The sequence below is a fragment of the Dendrobates tinctorius genome, unplaced genomic scaffold (assembly GCF_039654945.1).
Source record: "Dendrobates tinctorius isolate UK_male_01 unplaced genomic scaffold, ASM3965494v1 ptg000062l, whole genome shotgun sequence".
Lineage (NCBI taxonomy): Eukaryota > Metazoa > Chordata > Amphibia > Anura > Dendrobatidae > Dendrobates > Dendrobates tinctorius.
The window spans coordinates 36123812-36147411 of NW_027361730.1; the positions used below are offsets into that span (position 1 = coordinate 36123812).

General features: G+C 43.9%; 2 protein-coding genes across 2 annotated transcripts in view; both read right to left on the minus strand.

Moving 5' to 3' along the window:
* The window catches only part of LOC141093076 (uncharacterized), an 86997-nt gene extending 78680 nt beyond the window's left edge, over nt 1-8317 (minus strand). The window contains exons 1-2 of the mRNA XM_073579535.1: nt 8226-8317; nt 7060-7185 (exon numbers count right to left, since the gene is read on the minus strand). Coding sequence (XP_073435636.1) covers nt 7060-7185; nt 8226-8303 — 204 coding nt within the window. The 5' untranslated portion in view covers nt 8304-8317. The remainder of the gene's footprint in view (nt 1-7059; nt 7186-8225) is intronic.
* An 8698-nt stretch (nt 8318-17015) lies between these two features.
* Nucleotides 17016-23600, minus strand: part of LOC141093118 (uncharacterized) — a 29370-nt gene continuing 22785 nt past the window's right edge. Inside the window, exons 4-5 of the mRNA XM_073579599.1 lie at nt 17185-17282; nt 17016-17043 (exon numbers count right to left, since the gene is read on the minus strand). Coding sequence (XP_073435700.1) covers nt 17016-17043; nt 17185-17282 — 126 coding nt within the window. The remainder of the gene's footprint in view (nt 17044-17184; nt 17283-23600) is intronic.

The following is a 23600-nucleotide window of genomic DNA, read 5'->3' on the forward strand; positions in this document are numbered from 1 at the left end:
GTGTGGCACCGGATCCTGACAAAGCCACTGTCATCCGGGACTGGCAAAAGCCCAGCAACCTCTATGAGGTACGTCAATTCCTCGGGTTGGTATGCTACTACCGAAGGTTCATCAAAGGCTTCACAGAGATAGCCACCCCTATGCAAAATCTTCTGGTGGGCCAGCCCAAGAAAGCCAGGAAGAAGAGTCCTACATTTGATTGGAATGAGGAACTGGAGAGGTCCTTCACTCGACTGAAAATGGCTCTCACAGGAGATGAAGTTCTCGCCTACCCAGATTATGACCAACCATTTGTTCTGTATACTGATGCCAGCAACGTGGGACTGGGAGCAGTACTGTCACAGGTACAGAATGACAAAGAAAGAGTGATCTCCTATGCCAGCAGGAAGCTTCGTCCCACTGAAAGGAACCCTGACAACTACAGTTCCTTCAAACTGGAGTTCCTCACCATAGTCTGGGCTGTGACTGAACGATTCAAGCATTACCTAGCTTCAGCCAAGTTTACCATCTTCACGGACAACAACCTGCTAACTCACTTGGAAACTGCAAAATTAGATGCACTGGAGCAGCGATGGATGGCCCGGCTGTCTAACTATGAATTTACCATCAAGTACCGAGTGGGGCACAAGAATGCCAATGCTGATGCGCTGTCCAGGATGCCCAATCTGCCAGATGGGGGAGAAGACCCTGAGGCACTCGAAGAAATAGAGATACCTGCCTTCCACCCGCCAATTGCGGCCCAACGTGCCCAAGGAATGAGAAACAGACGATCTATCGTGAAAGAGGCCACCCTAAATCCATTGCCTCATCATGATTGGGCAGAAATGCAGGATAGCGACCCCACAGTCCACCTGGTAAAGGAGCTACTGTCACAAGCTGACTCACGCCCAGGTCCAGATGCTCCTGAAGAAACCCAGCAGTTGTGGAAGGAAAGAGGCAGGCTGTTCATCTATGAGGGAAAGCTGTGTCGGAGGAGTATCAATGCCCGCACTCATGAGTTGGTCTGGCAGGTGGTAGTCCCAAAGAGGGAGGCATCAATGGTCTTGGAAGCATACTACAATGGAGCTGGACACATCGAATGGAAGAAGTTGGAGGCCTTGCTCCGGGGGAGATTCTATTGGGCTGGTATGAGGAAGGCCATTGAAAATTGGTGCCGGGAGTGTGGACAATGTAACCTGCACAGGAAGGACTGTAACAGCCAGCGAGCTCCTTTGCAGCCAATAATAACTAAACCGCCACTTGAGTTGGTAGCCCTGGACCATGTGAAGCTGGTCCCAAGCTGTTCAGGCTACGTTTATGCTCTTACCATCGTTGACCACTACTCGAGATTCCTGGTAGTCGTGCCTGTCAAGGATCAAACAGGCAGGACAGCAGCCAAAGCATTCCAACAGCACTTTTGTCAACCACACTGATATCCAGAGCGAATGCTTACAAATCAAGGTCCAGCCTTTGAGGCAGAAGTGTTCCAGGAATTCTGTAATTTGTACGGTTGCAAGAAGATCAAGCCAACACCATACCATCCACAGACCAATGGCATGTGTGAAAAGGTGAATCAAGTGGTGATCGATCTACTGAAGACCTTGCCTTTGGAAGAAAGGAATCTGTTGCCAGAGAAGTTGCCAGATCTGGTAGACCTCTACAATCACATTCCTGTGAATTCCACCAACTGCACTCCAGCCTACCTAATGAGAGCGAGGCCTGGCAAGTTGCCTATTGATTTGGATATGGGAGTCCTTACACCTGAGGTGAGATCACCAGATGCTGACTGGGATACAGAGCTGCAGCAGCAGTACCGAAGAGTACAAGAGTGCGTAGAAAAGAGTCTAGCTCAGGTGAGCCAAAAACAGGAAAAGAACTACAATCAACATGCACCTGCAGTTCCCTTGTCACCAGGAGAACAAGTCCTAAAGAGGAAAAGAAGGATGCATAAATTGGATGACCAATGGGAAGCTGAACCCTACACCGTCCTACCATCAAACTTTGACAACACCAAAGTGTTCCTTATCAGTAAGGATGGAGGAGAAACCTCATCCGCAGTGTCGAGGGATAATCTGAAACTGTGCCCTGACCAACTAAAGGACAGAATGGAAGAGTAAAACAACCTTCAGCCCATAGAGGAAGAAGAAGAAAAGGTCAGTACTGTACTCGGAGAATTCCCTGCAAATTGGACTAGAGCAAATCAAGCCATAGTGGTGCCGGTATTGACTTTTCCCCACCTGGTAGTACAAGAAGAAGTGACTCAAGACCACCCCGAAAACCATCAAGTACAGGCAGCGGATGCCACACCAGCAGTGGAACAAGAGAATTCTCACCCTGCCAGTGGTGAATCTGTCATGCCCACAGGGAGTAGAAGGGGTCCTAGGAAATCTAGTATTACTGTGCTACGCAGAACCAACAGTAATGTAGCCAGTACAACACACCCTACACCAGTAGTTAACACAAGGCATCCAGTAAGGTCCCCAACAACACCAGTGCTACGTAGGTCTGTCCTTATTACCCAAGGTATACCACCCCTAAGGTTTCGTATATAAATAAGTTAATGTACATGGTAAAATGTAAATATGCAACCTTTTCAAGCTTCTGTGCCTGCAGAGACTCTGTAAGAACCTTTTGAGCAATCTCAGTTTGTTTTTGATGGACAATTGGGCCACAGGACTATGTGTGTCAAAATTATCTTGTACATAGTTTACCAACTGCCCAGGAAATGGACCATGGACATTGACGCATGGACTAATCGTCATCAGGACTATTTTTGAGCTTTGGTTTTTGTAATTTTTCATTTTTCAAATCTTGTTACATTTACAATTGTTCATTTGATAATATATTTTGCATGTTTTCTTCACTCTGGGAGTACTGAATTGCACTAGGGGGAATTTGGCGCCCCCAGGAGTATGGTCGCAACAGTGGCATTACCTTCCTCCTAGGGAGTGTGATGTCATGATTGGAAGAAATAAAGGGTCTCTCTGTCAGGTAAAATCAACACACAGCACAGTTCCCACTCCAGGCCAGCAGAGGGAGCTCTGAACCAAAGCTGGGGGAGGAGATGCTCTCTGGGGGCCGGGAAGGGGAAGTTAGTTAGTTCGTGTGAGGAGGGCGAAGTGTGTGGATGGGAGAAGAAGAGCTGGGGGATTGAGCAGAGTTCAGGCTCACTTCTAGCGTAGCGCATGGTCCGGAGTCCGGTCTCCGAGGTTGTATGGATACTGATGTTCCTGCAGGAGAAACCGGAGGAATAGGAAGCTGTTAATGCTCTGTTCCCACATAAGACTCGGAGGCACAACAGCAACATGTGAGCCAGAAGAAGGAGGCTACAGCTGTCTGCCATACGAGGGGGTTCTAAGAGAGAGCAAGCAAGGGGAACTTCAGTGTAACTCAGTACTGCATGTTCCTCATATAAGCGCTAGAAAGGAGACTACACAACTAATCTGCAAAGAGAGATTCCTGAGTTGCTTCCAGGCTGGCCAACTCCTGTTCCATCTATAATCTGATTCCTGGACTGCACTTGCAAAGCAAAGTAAAGGTAAAGGAAACTGCACCCTGTTGTGTCATTGTCTTCTTCCTGCAACCCCTTCAGCACTGCTACATCTCTGTGCCTAACACTGCACCCTCTTCCTCAACACCTATTACTACTGCCCTGGGACTACAGCTCTACCTGTGGGGAGCTATTACATCTTGCTGCTTTATACCATCTGTTACAAAAACCAAACCCAAAAATACCGAAAAGGACCTGTGGACAAGAAAAGACCAAGCAAGATATAATCTTCAATAGATACCTTTATTAGTATTAAATCAGTGGTGGTATAAAGTACCATAAAATTTATAAAAAGCAGTAAGCACAAGTGGGACAGCTTTACCACAATAGTAAAGAGTTATGTTACTTAGACCAATTATATGGTATTTGCATATGCATTCCTACAAGAATATATATTTTTTAAAAATATTCCTAAAAAAAATAAAAAATAAATAAAAAAATTAAAAAAAATTCCTTTATATAATAAAAAAAATAATACTGTGAAAGAAATTTTTTTTATATAAAAATTAAAATAATACAGTGAATATACGTTTCGGAGTTAATCCTTCATCGGGGGGTTCACCTGATGAAGGATTAACTCCGAAACGTGCATCGGGGAGCACATTTGTGGGACGTGACGGACCTTAAAGGTATATCATCCAATTTTGTCATTCCTTATTGTAGCACTCATTTTACTTGTAGCGTTATGGTTTTGTTTGCACAGCAATGAATTGAACTCTTTTTGTACACTGCACTTTAGTAAGCAGTGGTTTCATCTAATTTTTTCTATATTGATGCATGGCACTTTATATATAGTGCCATGGTTTTGTTTGCACAGCATTGAATTGTAAGGCTAAGTGCACACGTACCGGAACTCTTGCGGAAATTACCGCGAGAATTCCGGAATTCCAGTCCGCGGGAAAATCGCATTTTAAATTCCCGCGATTTTCCCGCGGAAAAACTAGCATTTTGCAAGCGTAATTAGCTTGCAAAATGCTAGCGTTCTCCAAGCAATCTGTAGCATCGCTTGGAGAACTGGAGAACTGATTGACAGGTTGGTCACATTCGTCAAACAGTGTTTGACAAGTGTGACCAACTTTTTTACTACTGAGGCTGCCTATGTAAAAAAAAAAAAAAATAGTGTTATTCTCACCTTCCGACGTCCCGCGCAGGCGTTCCCAGTAATCCTTTGAGAAAATGCCCGCAATGACGTCCGTTCTCGCAAAGGATTACTGGGAACGGGAACGTGGAGAGAGGCGGGAAGGCTGCGGGGGACGCCGGAAGGTGAGAATAACAATATTTTTTATTTTATAATTCTATTTTTTACAGGGATATGGTACCCAAAGCCCAGAGGACAGTCTCCTCCTCCGGGCCGTGGGTACCATCCGCAAATGTTCTGCTTACTTTCCGCATGGTGTGCACAGCCACATGCGGGAAGTAAGCGGAACAATGCATTCCTATGGGTGCGGGATCGCCGCGATTCCGCAAATTAATGAGCATGCTGCGTTTTTTACCGCAAAGCGATTCCGCCGCGGTAAAAACCGCAGCATTAGCACAGCATTGTGGAATCCCATAGGAATGCATGGGATGCTTATTTTTCGCGTTTTTGCGGCAAAATCGCGCGGTTAAAACTGCCGCGGAAACGCGAAAAAAACGCCACGTGTGAACTCAGCCTAACTCCTTTTTGCACAGGCACACTGCACTTTAGTAAGTAGTGGTCTTATAATTTAGAAGCTGATTCACGTCACACAATTGCACTGTTTATGAGATTTGTTATTTGTTATAAATATTCACTGTATTATTATAATTTTTATATAAAAAAATTTCTTTCACAGTATTATATTTTTTATTATATAAAGGAATTTTTTTAATTTTTTTATTTATTTTTTATTATTTTTTTAGGAATATTTTTAAAAAATATATATTCTTGTAGGAATGCATATGCAAATACCATATAATTGGTCTAAGTAACATAACTCTTTACTATTGTGATAAAGCTGTCCCACTTGTGCTTACTGCTTTTTATAAATTTGATGGTACTTTATACCACCACTGATTTAATACTAATAAAGGTATCTATTGAAGATTATGTCTTGCTTGGTCTTTTCTTGTCCACGGGTCCTTTTCGGTATTTTTGGGTTTGGTTTTTGTAACTAGTGGGTTAACCACTCACTTTCATTGAACACTGGTGGTAGTATATATAAACAATTTAACAATCATTGTTATGACTATTATTTAGATTTGTGTAGATATATTATCTATATCCAGTGTTCGTGTGTTTCATTTCATATTTATACCATCTGTGCCAGAGGATCTGCCTGCAGCGTCGGCTTAACCCCTTCATTGCCGAGCACCACAGGTGGTGTCACGTATCATCCACTTATAAACTTTAATCAGCCATGCTTAACCCCTTTTACATGGACGCCCAGGGCCACGGACCGGGTCACCACTACTGTGCACTTCCCTCTGAGATACCGGCTCGGTATCGAGTACCCCACTGCCCTGGCGGGCGATCCACATCCAATTGTGGAAATTATTAATATTCCAAGATCTATTGATTAAATTAACTTTTGTTCATGGGAAAACCCCTTTAAGGAGCACATGACCTCCTGGAAAGCAGGAAGCCTGTAGGACAAGGAACTTTGCTTCTGCAGTGAAAAAAAATCATAGAATCGTAGAGTTGGAAGGGACCTCCTGGGCCATCTGGTCCAACCCCCTGCTCTAAGAAGGATTCGCTAAATCATCCCAGTCAGATGTCTGTCCAGCCTCTGTTTGAAGACTTCCATTGAAGGAGAACTCACCACTTCTCGTGGCAGCTTGTTCCACTCATTGATCACTCTAACTGTCAAAAAGTTTTTTCTAATATCTAATCTGTGTCTCCTCCCATTCAGTTTCATCCCATTGCTTCTAGTCTTTCCTTGTGCAAATGAGAATAAAGTTGATCCTTCTACAATGTGACAGCCCTTTAGATATTTGTAGACAGCTATTAAGTCTCCTCTCAGTCTTCTCTTTTGCAAACTAAACATTCCCAAATCCTGCAACCTTTCCTCATAAGACAGGGTTTGCAGACCGGTCACCATTCTGGTCGCTCTTTTCTGAACTTGCTCCAGTTTGTTGATGTCTTTTTTAAAATGTGGTGTCCAAAACTGGATACAATATTTCAGATGAGGTCTGACCAAAGAGGAGTAGAGGGAAATAAAGACTTCACGTGATCTAGACTGTATGCTTCTGTTAATACATCCTAGAATTGCATTTGCCTTTTTTGTTGCTGCATCACACTGTTGACTCATATTCAGTCTGTGATCTATTAGTATACCCAAGTCTTTTTCACATGTGCTGTTGCTTAGCCCTATTCCTCCCATTCTGTATATGCTTTTTTCATTTTTATTGCCCAGATGTAGTACTTTGCATTTTTCCCTGTTAAAAACCATTCTGTTAGTTGCTGCCCACTTCTCCAGTGGGCAACCCCTTTAACTAATATATACATTTTATACTTTAAAATCTGGCAATAGGTCCTCTTAGAAATCCTGGTCTTGATGTCCCCTGATTACCTTTTGTAGTTTTCTGAGCTCCTCAACAGCTTGGTTCTTTTCTGCCTCAAGGATTTTCACACGATTCCGAAAGTATACAAGATTTTCTCTGGCTGTCTTCAATTCCCGATTCACCTCATCATTACCCTTTGAAATATTACAAACAATCTTAAATCTAATATGATAAATGTGTCACTATAGGCATGACAACACCTTCCAGTTTAGAAATCACAATATGGCAGCAATGTGGGCAATATTCTGTATTACTTCAGCCTGTAGCTTTTATCAGTATAAGGTCGATTTCACACTTCTGTTGCTCTGGTACGTGTGGTGTCAGTTTTCACACGTACCGGAGACACTGACACACGTAGACCCATTCAAATGAATGGGTCTATGCACATGTCAGCGTGCTTTCACGGTCCGTGTGTCCGTGTGTAAAACACGCAGATATGTCCGTTTTCACCCGGACACACAGGCCGCAAAACGTGCCGCACACGTGCACACAGAGAACAGTGCACACTGTCCTCCATGTGCACGGACGGCCGCCGGGGAAGTAGCGCTACTGTAAGCCGTTGCTCCCTGGCGGCAGGTGCTGAACGCGGCTGTCATTATTCTCCCCTGCTTTGCCGGCGAGCAGAGGAGAATGAATGAATGAATGAATGAAGGAATGAAAAACTGACCTACGGTGACCTCAGGACCTTCAGAGAATGCAAGTTAATGAGGTCACGGCAGTTCAAGCTCTGTCACAGTGACCTCATCACTTGCATCCTCCGACGGTCCTGAGGTCACAGCAGGTCAGTTTTCATTCATTCATTCATTCTCCTCTGCACGTGCTGATCGCGGCAGAGCAAGGGAGAATGGATGACAGCTGGCTTCAGCACCAGCCGCCAGGGGACAGTGGCTTACAGTCGCGCTACTTCCCCGGCGACCGTTCGTGTTGGTCCTGATGCAGGACACGTGTGGCACACGGTTGCCACAAGTGTGCCACACGTAGTACACACGGACACTGATATCTCCAGTACCGTTTTTTCAGGTACAGTAAATATCAGGATGTGTAAAACCAGCCTCAGCTTAATTCTTTCTCACCACAAACACAGAACAATGGCTCTATTATTGTATAATATATGATGAGAATAAAGTACCAAATGACTTAACATCAGAAAAACAGATCCACTGAGAGATTTTACCATGGATATTTTCTGGTTCATCACTTCATTTGTGTAGTTGAAATTTTCTAAATTAGATTTTGCCAGCATCACTTCCATCTCCAGATTTATAATCCTGTAAAGAAGACAGTCACAGCAATATATTTATGAACAACCAACAAGAAAAGTAGCATGCAAATAACAGGGATCACCAATTAAATAGTATCAAAATCTTTATTCAAATGACAACACAACAACACTGCAAAGTTTGAAAACATTTAAAATTGCATAATGCAGAGGAAAAAAACTGTACAATGACCCACAATGGGGTCATGCTCTTGCCCAACCCCGAATAACTTATACCTTCCTAACTACACCAAGAACAGGACATTGCTGCCAAACCTAGTCAAACAAAAGCAGCACATATAAGTAATGAAAATATACAACCTAATATCCTACCAATGAAGCTGCATAATTGAGGGAGTGCTGCCAAGAAGACAAGGAAATAAATGGAATGAGAGATCAAGATCGGCCCACTATCTACAAAAATAGTGTAGCAATAACCTCTCCCAGGAACCAGGGTGAGCTTTTGGCAAACAGCACAATAACCCCAAATAAGGTGGCTAAGGCTGGTTTCACACTTGCATTTTTTTGCGCTGTATTTTAGCGCTAAAAAACGCATGCGTTTTTTTCCCTATATTTTGCATGGGATGCGCTTATGTGCGCATACACATGCGTTTGTATGCATTTTTACGCGCATGCGTTTTTTTGTGGTGTGCGCTCGGGCGCACAAAATGCATCCTGTTGCATTTTTTGGGCGTCCGACTTGCCTCAAAAAAACGCATGTGCGCGCTATGCGTTTTTTTTACAGCAAGACACCCATTATAAGTCTATGGGTGCGCATATGTGCGCATTGGCATGCTCATGTATGCGTTTTTTTGCGCATGCGTTTTTTTGTTGACTAACAGGTCAAGGAAATTCTTATCCTCGCTTGCTGACAACTTTATCTTCCAAAAGGTAAGGGAGAAAACAAGGGGAACTGCTACCTTGGATCTAATCCTTATAAACAGGGAGGAAATGGTTGAGGAGGTAAAAGTGGCTGGGACCCTAGGAGGTAGCGACCATGCTATTTTAGAATTTTGGATAACTAGAGGCGGAAGACCTGTGAAGACTCAGACGTCAAGGTTAGATTTCAGAAAGGCAGATTTTAAGGGATTCAGAAAGAGAATTGGAGGGATCCAATGGCTGGATATCCTAAAAGACAAAAATGTCCAGGAGGGATGGGATATCTTGAAAAATGAAATTCTCAAAGCACAGTTGTTAACAATTCCGAAAAGAGGGAAGAATAGGAAGCATTTAAGGAAACCAGGATGGATGAACACAGAACTTAAGCACATGCTAAAAAGGAAGAAAAAAATGTTTATAAAATGGAAAGAGGGAGGCATATCTAAAGAAGAATATAATGCTGTCTGCAGAACCTACAGGGCACAAATCAGATTAGCTAAAGCTGAAAAGGAATTGAGGCTTGCAAGAGATGTCAAAAGCAATAATAAAGGATTTTGGGGATATGTGAAAAGTAAAAGAAAAGTCAAAGATGCTATAGGATTTTTACAGGATGAAAATGATGAAATGGTAAGACAAGATGTTGAGAAGGCTGAACTTTTAAATTCCTATTTTGCATCTGTTTTCTCTCAGAAAGGAAATGTAACATCAACTGTTATTCACTGTCCTATTAAGGGAATAGAAGAATCCAGGATATCTATAAACAGAAAGATAGTGAGGAAACACTTAGCTAACCTAAATGAATTCAAATCTCCAGGTCCAGATGAATTACACCCCAGAGTACTGAAGGAGATAGCAGAAGAAATTTTTGAACCCCTCTCCATAATCTTTGAAAATTCTTGGAGAACAAGAGAAGTGCCAGAAGACTGGAGAAGAGCAAATGTTGTTCCTATCTTCAAAAAGGTTAAGAAGGTGGACCCAGGCAACTATAGGCCGGTGAGTCTGACTTCTATACCAGGAAAGATCTTTGAACAAATTATTAAACAACATGTATGTCAATACCTGGATAAGAATGAAGTGATTAAACAGAGTCAGCATGGGTTTGTAACTAATAAGTCATGTCAGACTAACTTAATTTCCTTCTATGACGGTATCACTGATTGGGTGGATCAAGGAAATGCTGTAGATATAGTATATCTTGACTTCAGCAAAGCATTTGACAAAGTCTCTCATACAATCCTTATTGAAAAAATGACTAAGTATGGAATGGACAAGGCAACTGTTAGGTGGATTCATAACTGGCTTAGTGATCGGACCCAAAGAGTGGTCGTAAATGGCTGCACATCCAGTTGGAAGAATGTCTCAAGTGGGGTACCACAGGGCTCTGTCCTGGGCCCTGTATTGTTCAACATCTTTATCAACGATTTAGATGAAGGAATTGAGGGTAAACTGATTAAATTTGCTGATGACACAAAGCTAGGAGGGATAGCTAATACTAGAGAAGAGAGAGAGAGGATTCAAAAAGATTTAAATAAACTGGAGAAGTGGGCAGCAACTAACAGAATGGTTTTTAACAGGGAGAAATGCAAAGTACTACATCTGGGCAATAAAAATGAAAAAAGCATATACAGAATGGGAGGAATAGGGCTAAGTGACAGCACATGTGAAAAAGACTTGGGTATACTAATAGATCACAGACTGAATATGAGTCAACAGTGTGATGCAGCAGCAAAAAAGGCAAATGCAATTCTAGGATGTATTAACAGAAGCATACAGTCTAGATCACGTGAAGTCATTATTTCCCTCTACTCCTCTTTGGTCAGACCTCATCTGGAATATTGTGTCCAGTTTTGGGCACCACATTTTAAAAAAGACATCAACAAACTGGAGCAAGTACAGAAAAGAGCGACCAGAATGGTGAGCGGTCTGCAAACCCTGTCTTATGAGGAAAGGTTGCAGGATTTGGGAATGTTTAGTTTGCAAAAGAGAAGACTGAGAGGAGACTTAATAGCTGTCTACAAATATCTAAAGGGCTGTCACATTGTAGAAGGATCAACTTTATTCTCATTTGCACAAGGAAAGACTAGAAGCAATGGGATGAAACTGAATGGGAGGAGACACAGATTAGATATTAGAAAAAACTTTTTGACAGTTAGAGTGATCAATGAGTGGAACAGGCTGCCACGAGAAGTGGTGAGTTCTCCTTCAATGGAAGTCTTCAAACAGAGGCTGGACAGACATCTGACTGGGATGATTTAGCGAATCCTGCTTTGAGCAGGGGGTTGGACCAGATGGCCCAGGAGGTCCCTTCCAACTCTACGATTCTATGATTCTATGATTCATTGGTTTGACAATGGAAATTAGGGGTTTGGGTTAGAGTTAGGTTTAGTTAAGGGGGTTTAGGGTTAGGGTTAGGGTTTGGGTTAGTATGGTTTGGTTAAGGGTTAGGGTTTAGGGTTAGTTAGGGTTTAGGGTTAGGGTTTGGGTTAGGGTTAGTAGGGTTTGGTTAAGGGTTAGGGTTAGTATGGTTTGGTTAAGGGTTAGGGTTAGGGTCAGGGTTAGGGTTAGTATGGTTTGGTTAAGGGTTAGGGTTAGGGTCAAAACACCATAAACAAGACAGTATGGAGAGGTGGGAACGTGGGAGTGGGAGGTTGCAATGTCAGGGGATAGTATGGAAAGAGACAGTGTGGTGGGACATTATGAAGAGGTGGCAACAAGAGGGGGACAGTATGGAGAGGGGCAACAATGAAGACAGAGCATTGTAGGACAGCATGAATGGCTGGGAATGGGGGTTCGGGGTAGTATAAAAAGGGAGAGAGTGTGGGTGGACAGCATGGGGAGTGTCACTGGGTTACTGTGACAGTGTGGAGCCAGAAGACCCCAGCGTCTGATTGTTCCTACTCCGGCGCTGAGAAGAAGCACTTCTCCTTCATTTTAATGATGTTTATTCCTTTTGGCAGAACAGAGGTTAATTGGCTATTTAGGAAAACTCTGCGTTCCCCTTTATAATCTGCATGGTTTGTATGTGTGTTAATTCCCTTCCCTTCTCTACTTTTGTTTATTCTCCATCCTCCACTTCCCAGTGCATTCCTCTGTTATATGTGAGTGAATATTTTGTATGCCTGTAGTTTTCTGTTAACCCTTGTTTGTGCAGCCATGTTTGTTGGGATGGTGTACTGCGGTGTGCAATAGCGCCCCTCTTCTGTGGGTGGGGGAAGAGAACAGAAGGAGGACTAACTCGAAAGATAATTAGAACAAAACCGTTGGCACAACCCTGGTAACCAGAGGTGGTGCACAAGTAGGATCCCAATCCGTGAACTTCTATTTATATAGACTTGGCACACACCAAAAAGATTCTGATGCAGAAAGGTGGTTTTAATGAATTGCAGTACATACATACAGACGTTTCGGTCTAGGACCTTCATCAATGTACAATAAGTTGTACTGTGAGCTCTTAGTGACTGGGCTTTAAGGGAGACACCAATACTGCAAGGAGGCACCTGCGGCCGTCCCACGTGGTTCTATATAACAAGTGGACGCAGTATCCACCGCGAATCCAAGGGTCCAAGACTGGTCCTAATGGTAGGGTTAGGGAAGGAGACCCTGGTCCCGGGTCACCCGACAGCTGTGCCGTGACAGGAAGTTGGTAGTATGGAATGACAATGTGGAATTACAGTATGGAGACAGGCAGCAGAATGAGGAAACAGCATAAAAAGTTGGGATTGTAGTGAGACAGTATGGAGAGGTGGGAGCATGGAAACATTGGAGGACAATGTAGAGAGGTAGGAAAATGGAGATGCAGTGTGGAAGGGTGGGATTGTGGGGGACAGTATAGAGAGGTGGGAGCATGGGGGACAGTATAGAGAGGTGGGAGCGTGGGGAAACAGTATGTAGAGGTGGGAAATGGAGTGGGGACAGTATGGAGAGGTGGGAGCAAGACGGGGGACAGTATGTATAGGTGGAAACATGAGGGGGACAGTATGGAGAAGTGGGAGCATGGATGGGACAGTATTGAGATTTGACAGCATAAATGAGGACATTATTGAGAGGTGGCAGCATGGGGAACACTGAAAATGAGAACAGCGAGTTTTTGGAGTAAAAACTGAGCATGATCTCTACAAATCTTCTTCAAAAATTCAAAACGTGGAGTTTTGAGAAGGATTTGGGGAGTTTCTGAACAGTTTCAGCACCAAAAACTCAGCATAAGCTTGCAAGGCGAGCCGCTAAAAATTTGAGGACTAATGAAATTTAGCCTATTTTAAGTTTGACCCCTATCAGACACGTTATGCAAGTCTGCTCTAAATCCTTGGTAAAATACTCTGTATCAATGTTCATTAGAGTTCTGATTGGTGAAGGTAAGAGTCCTGTAAGTACAATCTGCACATATCAGAGATTTAGGGCATATATATTCTATATGCCATGAAAGTCGCATAAGGTGAGATACCCCTTACGTTTTTTTTTTGTTGACCTTAGGATTGCTTCAGTATGACAGCATGGTCCTTGAATAAAAAAAAGGTTGGGTACCCCTGTTGTAAACAATTCGTATGACTTATTATCAAAGTATTAACTAAAAAAGCAGCTACAGATGGCTTTACACATAGCTCTAACAGAGGTGATCGGATGCCCCTTTTTCTTCCTACCATTTTACCTTGAAATTGAATTAGGTAGTCAATATGAACATCCCTAAATCACCAATATTAAAGCACCACTCCAGCGTGTTCTTTAATTATTACGGTGCTGGCGTGATGCTACTAATGTAAGGTGCCGTTACTCTTATACTCACCACCCATCGTCTCCAGCTGTTCCTGATGAGGCTCAGGTCCTGCACCGCCTTCATGTGACACCAACTTCTGACTGACCAAAAGTCAGAGGTAAAGGTCACAAACTCTCAATGTAAGTCTATGAAAATATTGTTCTGGTGTCTCACAGACTTACATTGAGTAGTGAATTCCGTATTGCTCCAGCAAACACTGGAGAAATTTGTCAGGTCTCAACCTGCTGGAGACCGACCGGAGCGACGACTCTAACAGAAGAAGATGGCAGATGGTAAGTATAAGACTATGGGCAGGGAACTTAGATTAGTGGACACCACTCCAGCTCTGAAAAAAACCCACATGTGGAGCTTTAAATACCACATATCAACAATCATAAACTGCATTGAGCAGTATTATTGGCATGTGGAGGACATGCAAGAAATAATCAGTACTCCTTTATTGTTGACACAAAAGAGCTTGATGACAGTATCCACCTGAGCATCACCCTTAGGCCACATTCACACATTCAGTATTTGGTCAGTATTTTACCTCAGTATTTGTAAGCCAAAAACAGGAGTGGGTGATAAATACAGACATGGTGACATGTTTCTATTATAATTTTCCTCTGAGTTTTCCACTTTTGATTTTGGCTTACAAATACTGATGTAAATTACTGACCAAATACTGAACTTGTGAATGTGACATTAATGTTGTAAAATACCCCTCCTATCCACTTTTCTAGCTTTTTATTTTCCTTTTTCCTGCTTAAGATACCTGATTTTTTCACTTTGTCATTACTTTATTCTTACCTTTGTATTAAGATCAACAAGTTTTGATGCTCCTGAGGCCTCCTATCATATTACACATTCAAGAGGGGTCATTTTGCTAACAAGCCTACTTGAGTATTTGATATGCTTTTTTGCTTAAGTCATTTTGTAACACTGTGTAAGCAGCTGGACAGGTACTCAATGGGAGATATGCGTCACTTATTTGGCTAGCATCAATGATGTGAAACCCAGAGAGTAGGCTCTGGCACAGATAGTGCAGAGAGGTTTTTAATGGTCTTGGATATCTGGGTTCGGGTTTTAGGAACAGCTAGAAGAGCTAGATGGGACTGACTGCTTCAATATCTTCAATCTAGACTGGTCAGCTCATTTAAAAGGCAGTTTAATTGCCTCAGTAGTGGCTGTGGGTGAAGGTGGAAAGATCTCTGGTGTTGTTTCGTCTCTGCCAGAGACTTAAGCCCCCGTCACACACAGCGATCTCGCTAGCGAGATCGCTGCTGAGTCACAAGTATTGTGACGCAACAGCGATCTCACCAGCGAGATCGCTTTGTGTGACACCTATCAGCGACCGGCCCCCCTGCCAGGTATCACTGATCGTGCTCGAATGCCCTGGACTTTTTTTTGATTGTTGGTCTCCAGCTGGCCAGCACGCATCGCTGAGTGTGGCAGGCGGGAGAGCAGCGATCAGCGAGCTCCCAGCTCGTATCCAAGGTAAACAGCGGGTTTCAAAGCGCCGCGCGGCGCTTAGAAACCCTCTGTGTACCTTAGATGTCAGCGCGCTGGTGCAGGGAACTGGTAACCAAGGTAAACAGTGGGTTTCTAAGCGCCGCGCGGCGCTTAGAAACCCGCTGTTTACCTTGGTTACCAGCTCCCTGCACCAGTGCGCTGGTATCTAAGGTACACAGCGATGCGTGCGCTCGTCGTCGCTGGTGCTGATCGCTGGTGAAGCTGCCTGTTTGGCAGCTCACCAGCGATCATGTAGCGACACACCAGCGATCCTGACAAGTTCATATCGTTGTCAGGATCGCTGGTGAGTCGCTATGTGTGACGGGGCCCTAAGAGTTGGACATTTATCTAAACATGTGAGCCTGTGCTACCATATGGACTGTTTATTTTCTGTTTGTTTTTGGTTTATGCTGAAGGAAGGCAGTTTGCTTACTTTAGGCTTAAAGTTAATGAAGTCTAATAAACTTTCCTGTTTGCACTATGAAGTTTCATGCCTGTGTGGCCCTGGCGAACACCAAAGAGTGAAATCTGTACAACTGTTAGGGGTACTTCACACATAAAGTAGCGAGATCAAGAATGTAAGTCCGCAAGGTCAGGTCCTCTCCCCTCTGTACCAGTCTGTCATCGTAAATTTGTTTACTGTTAACGATATCTATAACTTTGTATGTAACCCCTTCTCATGTAGAGCACCATGGAATTAATGGCACTATATAAATAAATAATAATAATAATTAGCGAGATCGCTGAAACGTCACAGGTTTTGTGACGCAACAGCGACCTCGCCAGCGATCTCGCTACGTGTGACACATAGCGGCAACCGGCCCCCCGCTGCGATATCGCTGATCGTGCTCGAATGTCCTAGGTCATTTTTTTAATCGTTGGTGTCCCGCTGGCCAGCATGCATCGCTGTTTGACACGCCATAACAACGATGAGCAACCTCGTTGGTACTCAGAACTCAGGGACGCAGGCGTGAGTCGTCAGAATAGCTGCTGTGTGACAAGGTCCCAACGACCGCCGAGGTCATTCTACGGATCGCCGTATCGTTGCTGCGTCGTTGAGTAGATCTGCCTGTTTGACAGCTTACTAGCGACCATGTAGCGACGTACCAGCGATCCTTACCAGGTCGTATAGTTGTCGGGATCGCTGGAGCGTCGCTATGTGTAACGGGACCCTTAGGCTGGGGTCACATTGCGTTATGGCAATCCGTTAGATGGACCGTGTAACACCGTGACATAATGCGGTGCACCGCAGTCCGTTAATGCTGCCATTGACCCCCATTATCGGGCGCATCGCGACGCATGCCGTAAAGTGGCATGCGCTTGCGATGTGCAGTCATTCAGTGATGGAACCTCGGACGTGGGCTGCAGCATCTGAGGTTCCGTCACCGCTACCACAGATGAATCATCTGCGCTAGCAGGAATAGCATAATGCAATCACGTTATGCTATACCGTTAACGCAGCCCGTCAACGCAAGCGTTGAACGGGCTGGGTTAACGCAATATGAACCTGGCCTTAAAGGAACAAATTTAAGTTTGTCATGTATGGATATTAACGTACTTAAATTTTATGTTGAATGTTTGTCTTTGGTTTTTCTTTCAATTAAAAACTATAAAGCTTAATGAAACATAAATTTGATAATAAAACAATGTAGTCTGCAATTCTCCACACTTTGGGAAAAATGCTTCCAGTCATTTTCCATAACTGTGTACATTGTTAAATAACAAAACACTTGCCTGTCTTGTAGTTCTCCCCTCTGTTTCTTGTCCTCGAAACGGGACACTTCCAGCCAGCCTTTTTCTTTCTCTAACTCCGATATTGAGCACTCTAGTTGCTAAAGGATAAATGAAAAATACATGAAAGTATTGAATACTTTAATCACCTTCTATTCTGACACACTATATGCATCACTATGCAGCTTTTTCCTCATACCATAAGTCAGGTATACAAACAATGTGCTACGTGTAAAGGTTTAACAAAAGGCTGCATTCATAAATTTTCTCAAGTGTTTCTTAGAAATAAACTATGAATACAAATCTGAACAAAAATAAATTCAGGGTTAATGTACAGAGAAGGGCAACCTCTGTTTGCCTCCATACTTGGAGAATGAAGTGTGCATGATTCAGAATCCAACAGAAGAAAACTTCATATACACTCCTCAGCAATGAAATTGAAACACCAAACAGGAAAAGTTGTGGAATTATGTAAATCACAGGAGCGCTAAACATGTTAATGATATGCACATGATGTAAAAATTGAAACAAAATGTTCAAAAGATATAAGCGAATCTCATTTATATGTATATATACATGTGTTGTCAATACAAAGAACTGGCATCACATGACATATTCTTAACAAAGACCTTACAAAGGACCAGGGGGAACTCATTACATGTGGAAGAAAGGCAACTCTTGCATTTAAATAGCAAAGGTTTTTTTACAGTTAGAGCAGTAATGGCAGATACTAGAACAGCATTTAAAAAAGTGCTGGATGTTTTTCTCACAACAATTGGCATTGTGTGTTATGGATAATCTAATGCTAGAGAATGTATAACTTGTTGATAAAGGTTTAGCTTGATGGATCTGTGTCTTTTTCAAACTATATAATTATGCAAAAAAAAACCACCTTCAGCATGAGCGCCGCACACACAAAAATACAAGCACTTACATGCCTTGGCATGTTATCACTGAGGTTATTAATTGTCTGAGGAATGTTCTGATACTCTGAATGCACTCAGGTTCTCAAATCATCAAATCATCAAGATCCAATACGGGCAACTCCCTATGACATTTACGGTCATGCAGGTTGATCAAAATAACCAAAACATGCCACCTGGTGTTGTACTGAAAAACAACTCCTGGGACACTTTAACATTTCCTAGTGAGGACTCTTCATTGCATTGCACAAGTGGTCTCCTAATCAATCTCCAGCTATAAATGCCCATTTTCTCTCATGAAGCTCCCTTCAGATTCTTTGAGATATCTCGAAAAACGATTGTCCAGAGAATAAAAGGTGAGCCCTACCATGAGTCTGGTGTCATGTGAACAGTAAAGCATCTTGAGACTATTCCTCAAACAACCATTAATAACTTCATTGGTAACATTCCAAGCAGGGCCGGTTTTAGACAAAGTGGGGCCCTGGGCAAAGGTTTAAAGTGGGCCCCAAATGCTAACATAATGGACCATCACACAAACATTTTGCTTGCATTTATATGCCCTGATTTCAGGCCACTAAAAGAGTGTGATCAAAAAAACTGAAGTCGTTCCAAGCTTGTTTCCTGGCCTCTTTACACTGGCTGAGGAACAATGGTGGGGACAGAACAATCACTATTAGATCAATCTGTCCCCATACAGTATCATGTTATCAGCAGCATATCTGCAGTTTTCACAGGGTGATGTGCTGCTGAGAACAATGATTTCTGTTCCAGCATAAACAATGCAATCATTCAATGAGTAGGCAGCATTTTGTTTAGTATAATTCACTCCATAGTCCTCCACATAGTATAATGCATCGCATAGTCCTCCATATATTAGAATGTGCACCATAGTCCTCCATATTGTATAATGCACACCCCATAGTCATCCATATAGTATAATGTGCCCCATAGTCCTCCATATAGTATAATGTGCCCATATAGTACAATACACTCCATAGTCCTCTATATAGCAAAATTCACTCCCCATAGTCCTCCATTTAGTATAATACATTCTCCGTACATAAGCCACTTCTGGGCCACCAGCCTACAATTTTGGACAAACATGTCACTACCGGGCTAAGCCTACAATTTATGGGCAGGTAGAGCTGATTGCGGCCACCTGCAAGGCCAATGGGAGGGGTGCAAGATCAGACTGGAGGCAGCTAGCATCCAGCAACTAGTTGTTTGTCCAAAATTGTAGGCTGGTGGCCAAGAAGTGGCTTTTGTACAGTAGAGCAGGGACCCATCAGGGGAGGTCACCTTGCGGTGGTTGATGGGCTTACATGAATTGGTCAATTTGTGCACTAAGAACCTTCATTTTTCATCTTACTGTAAGTTAAAAAAAATTTTTTTTGAAAAAAATATTTTTGAGGATTATTATCTAAACTTAATGGTTTTAATGTTTTTCTGTGTTTTCACATGCCCTAGATTCATGTACATGTGCCGCTGTATTCTTTATATATATATATATATATATATATATACACATATATATAAATACAATACTCACCTCTCCTCCTTGTTCCCCCACTGCTCTGGTCTCTGCAGAGCTTCTCAGCAACTCCACTGCCAGATATACAGCAGTACGCGATCAAGAGACGTTATCAAGCATCCTTTGCGTCAGAGACAGAAGGGAATGATGGGGGATGGAGTGTCATCTGACGCTCTCTCCTTGATCATTGCTTTCAACTGTATCAGCATCTATGATGCCGATACAGTTGAGTGCGGGGAGGGCGGTGCAGCACTGGCATCGGGCCCTTAGTGGCCGTGTGGTGTGCCGCTATTAGCGGTACACCACTGGCTCGGGTCCCCAAAGGAGGCGAGGGTCCTAGGCAGATGCCTAGTCTGCCTGCCCCTAACGGCAACCCTGATGCAAAGGTGTGTGTATTTCTGCGATTGGTGCTTGAAGTTGATTCTGAATAACTCAAGATGTTTTGAAAATTTTATTTTCATTTTTCATCATTTACATATCATTAACATTTCTATTCATCCTGTGATTTTCACAACTCCATGACTTTTCCTTCTTGGTGTTTCAATTTCAATGTTAAAGAGTCTCAATTCTGATGCATACAGATGTACAATAGAGGCACCACCCATCTCTTTGGAAGCTCCTTCATGGCTCCATACAAACCAGAGCCATAATAAAGTCATATATGGGTCGCCCTCCAAGGGCTGTGGGGTACTCGGTACCAGGCCGGTATCAGCGGGATGTGTCACAGCAGCGGTGACCCGGACCGTGGCCCTGGGCACCCAAGTAATGGGGGAATTGAAATGGTGGTATGTAGTTAGATGAATAGGTTGTGACGCCACCTGTGGTGCTTGGCAAGGGAGGTGTTAAGCCGACGCTGCATGCAGATCCGCTGGGACTGATGGTATGGTGCAGCAAAGATGTAAAAGCTCCCCACACGTGAAGCTGTAGTCCCAGGGCAGTGTAGATGTGGTTGGCACGAGGATGTAGCGGTGCCGGAAGGGTAGGAAGCAGACAAGACACAGCGGTGTGCAATTTCTGTACCTTTACTTGGTAAATGCAGTCCAGGGTCCTGATTACAGATGGTACCAGAGCAGGCTAGCCTGGAAGCAACTCATGGGTTCTCTCTCAGCAGATGGGCTGTGCAGTCTCCTTCCTAGCACTTACTTGAGGGATCTCCTGTACTGAGTTACACTGAAGTTCCTCCTGTCAGATGTTCCCAAGAACTCTACTTGTATGGCAAACAACTGTAGCCTGTTCCAGGGACTCCTTACTCCTGAGTCCCGGCTCACTATCCGTGTTGCTGTTGTGCCCTCAAGTCTTAGATGGGAGTATTGCATTTACAGCCTTCTACTCCTCTGGTGTCTGCTGTAGGACCATCAGTGTCCATACAGCCGTGGTGACCAGGCTGCAGGTCATGCGCTCTTACGGGAGATGAGCTCTTCTTCTCAGCTCTATCTCAGCGCTCCTTCCACACGTCTGCACACTTCACCCTCCACAGACTAACTGACTACTCCTTCCTCTTGGCCCTCAGAGAGCACTCCTCCCCTTAATCCTGGTTCAGAGTTCCCCCTGCTGGCAAGGAGTGGAACTGTGTTGCATGCATAGATTGACTGCGAGAGAGGCCTGTCATTGCCTCCAAGCCTGGCATTACCATCCCTGGAGGAAGGCAAAGCCACTGTGGCGACCATACTCCTGAGGGCGCCACATTCCCCCCTAGTGAAAGTCAGCACTCCTGGGCTGAACAAAACATGAAAAACATATAAACAGTTAAACAATAATAATTGTACAAGATTTAAAAATGAAAAAGTTACAAAAACCAAGTGCTTCAAAAATGGTCCTATGATGATAAGTCCAAGCATCAATGTCCATGGTCCATTCCTGGGCAAATGGTGAACTATATTCAAATTGGTGACCACACAAGTCCTGTGGTACAATGTCCATAAAACGAAACTGGCTAATTCAATGGAAACTCTTACAGGTTACCTGTAGGCACAAAACCTGAAAAACAGTTACATATATAAACAGGTTCAACAGTCATATTACTTTATATGCGGAACCTAATGGGTGGTATACCTTGTGTTGTACGGGTAGACCTGCGTAATACTGGTGTAGTGTGCAATGCACTGGATACACTACCGGTGATTCTAAGTAACACAGGGATACTAGATTGTCTAGGAACTCTTGGACTCACCAGGGGCACAACAGGTTCACCACTGGCAGGGCGAGGGTTCTCTGGCTCCACTGCTGGTGTGGCATCTGCTGCCTGATTTTCCTGATCCTCAGGATTTTCTTGAGTCACGTCTTCCTGTGCTACCAATTGGGGAAATGTCAACACTGGCACCACTATAACATCATTTACTTTAGTCCAATTCGCAGGGAATTCTCCAAGTATTGTGCTGACCTTCTCTTCTCCCTCTATGGGTTGGATGTTATCTGGTTCTTCCACTCTTTCCCTTAACAAGTCAGGACATAGCTTCAGATGATCTCTTGATATTGCTGCTGAGGTTTCGCCTCCATCTTTGCTAATAAGGCATACCTTGGTATTATCAAAGTTTGAGGGCAGAATGGTATAAGGTTCAGCTTCCCATTGATCATCCAATTTGTGCAATCTTCTTTCCCTTTTTAAGACTTGTTCTCCCGGCGACAAAGGAACGGCAGGTGCATTTTGATTGTAAAGCTTCTCCTGCTTTTGTCTTGCCTGAGCTAGACTCTTTTCCACGCATTCTTGAACTCTTCTGTACTGTTGTTGTCTTTCTGTATCCCAGTCAGCATCTGGTGACGTTACTTCAGGCGTAAGGACTCCCATGTCCAAATCAATAGGCAGTTTACCAGGTCTTGCTCTCATTAAGTAGGCTGGGGTACAGTTGGTGGAATTCACTGGAATATGGTTGTAGAGGTCCACCAGATCTGGCAACTTCTCTGGCCACAGATTTCTCTCCTCCAAGGGCAAAGTCTTCAGTAGGTCAATCACTACCTGGTTCATCTTCTCACACATGCCATTGATCTGTGGGTGGTACGGTGTTGTCCGGATCTTCTTACAACCATACAAGTTACAGAATTCCTGGAACACTTCTGCCTCGAAAGCTGGACCTTGATCTGTAAGCACTCCTTCAGGATATCCATGTGGTCTACAGAAGTGCTGTTGGAATGCTCTGGCCGCTGTCCTGGCTGTTTGATCTTTGACAGGCACAACTACCAGGAATCTTGAGTAGTGGTCCACGATGGTAAGAGCATAGATGTATCCTGAACGGCTTGGAACCAGCTTCACATGGTCCAGGGCGACCAACTCAAGTGGCTGTTTGGTGATGATTGGCTGTAGAGGAGCTCTCTGACTGTTTCGATCCTTTCTGCGCAGGTTACATTGTCCACACTCCCGGCACCACCTCTCAATGGCTTTCCTCATGCCAGCCCAGTAGAACCTCTCCTGGAGCAAAGCTTCCAACTTCTTCCATCCGAAGTGTCCAGCTCCATTGTGGTATGCTTCTAGGACCATTGATGCCTCTCTCTTCGGGACTACCACCTGCCAGACCAGCTCATGAGTACGAGCAATGATACTCCTCCGACACAGCTTTCCTTCATAGATGAACAGCCGGCCTCTCTCCTTCCACAACTGCTGGGTTTCCTCAGGAGCATCCGACTCTGGGCGTTAGTCAGCTTGTGACAGTAGCTCCTTCACTAGGCGGACTGCAGGGTCACTATCTTGCGTTTCTGCCCAGTCATGATGAGGCAATGGATTCAGGGTGACCTCTTTCAAGCCAGACCGTCTGTTTCTCACTCTTTGGGCACGTTGGGCCGCAATTGGCCGGTGGAAGGGAGGTAGCTCTATTTCTTCAAGAGCCTCAGGGTCTTCTCCTGCATCAGGCAGATTAGGCATCCTGGACAGCGCGTCAGCATTGGCATTCTTGTACCCTGCTCGGTATTTGATGGTGAATTCATAGTTGGATAGCCGAGCCATCCATCGCTGCTCCTGTGCACCTAGTTTTGCA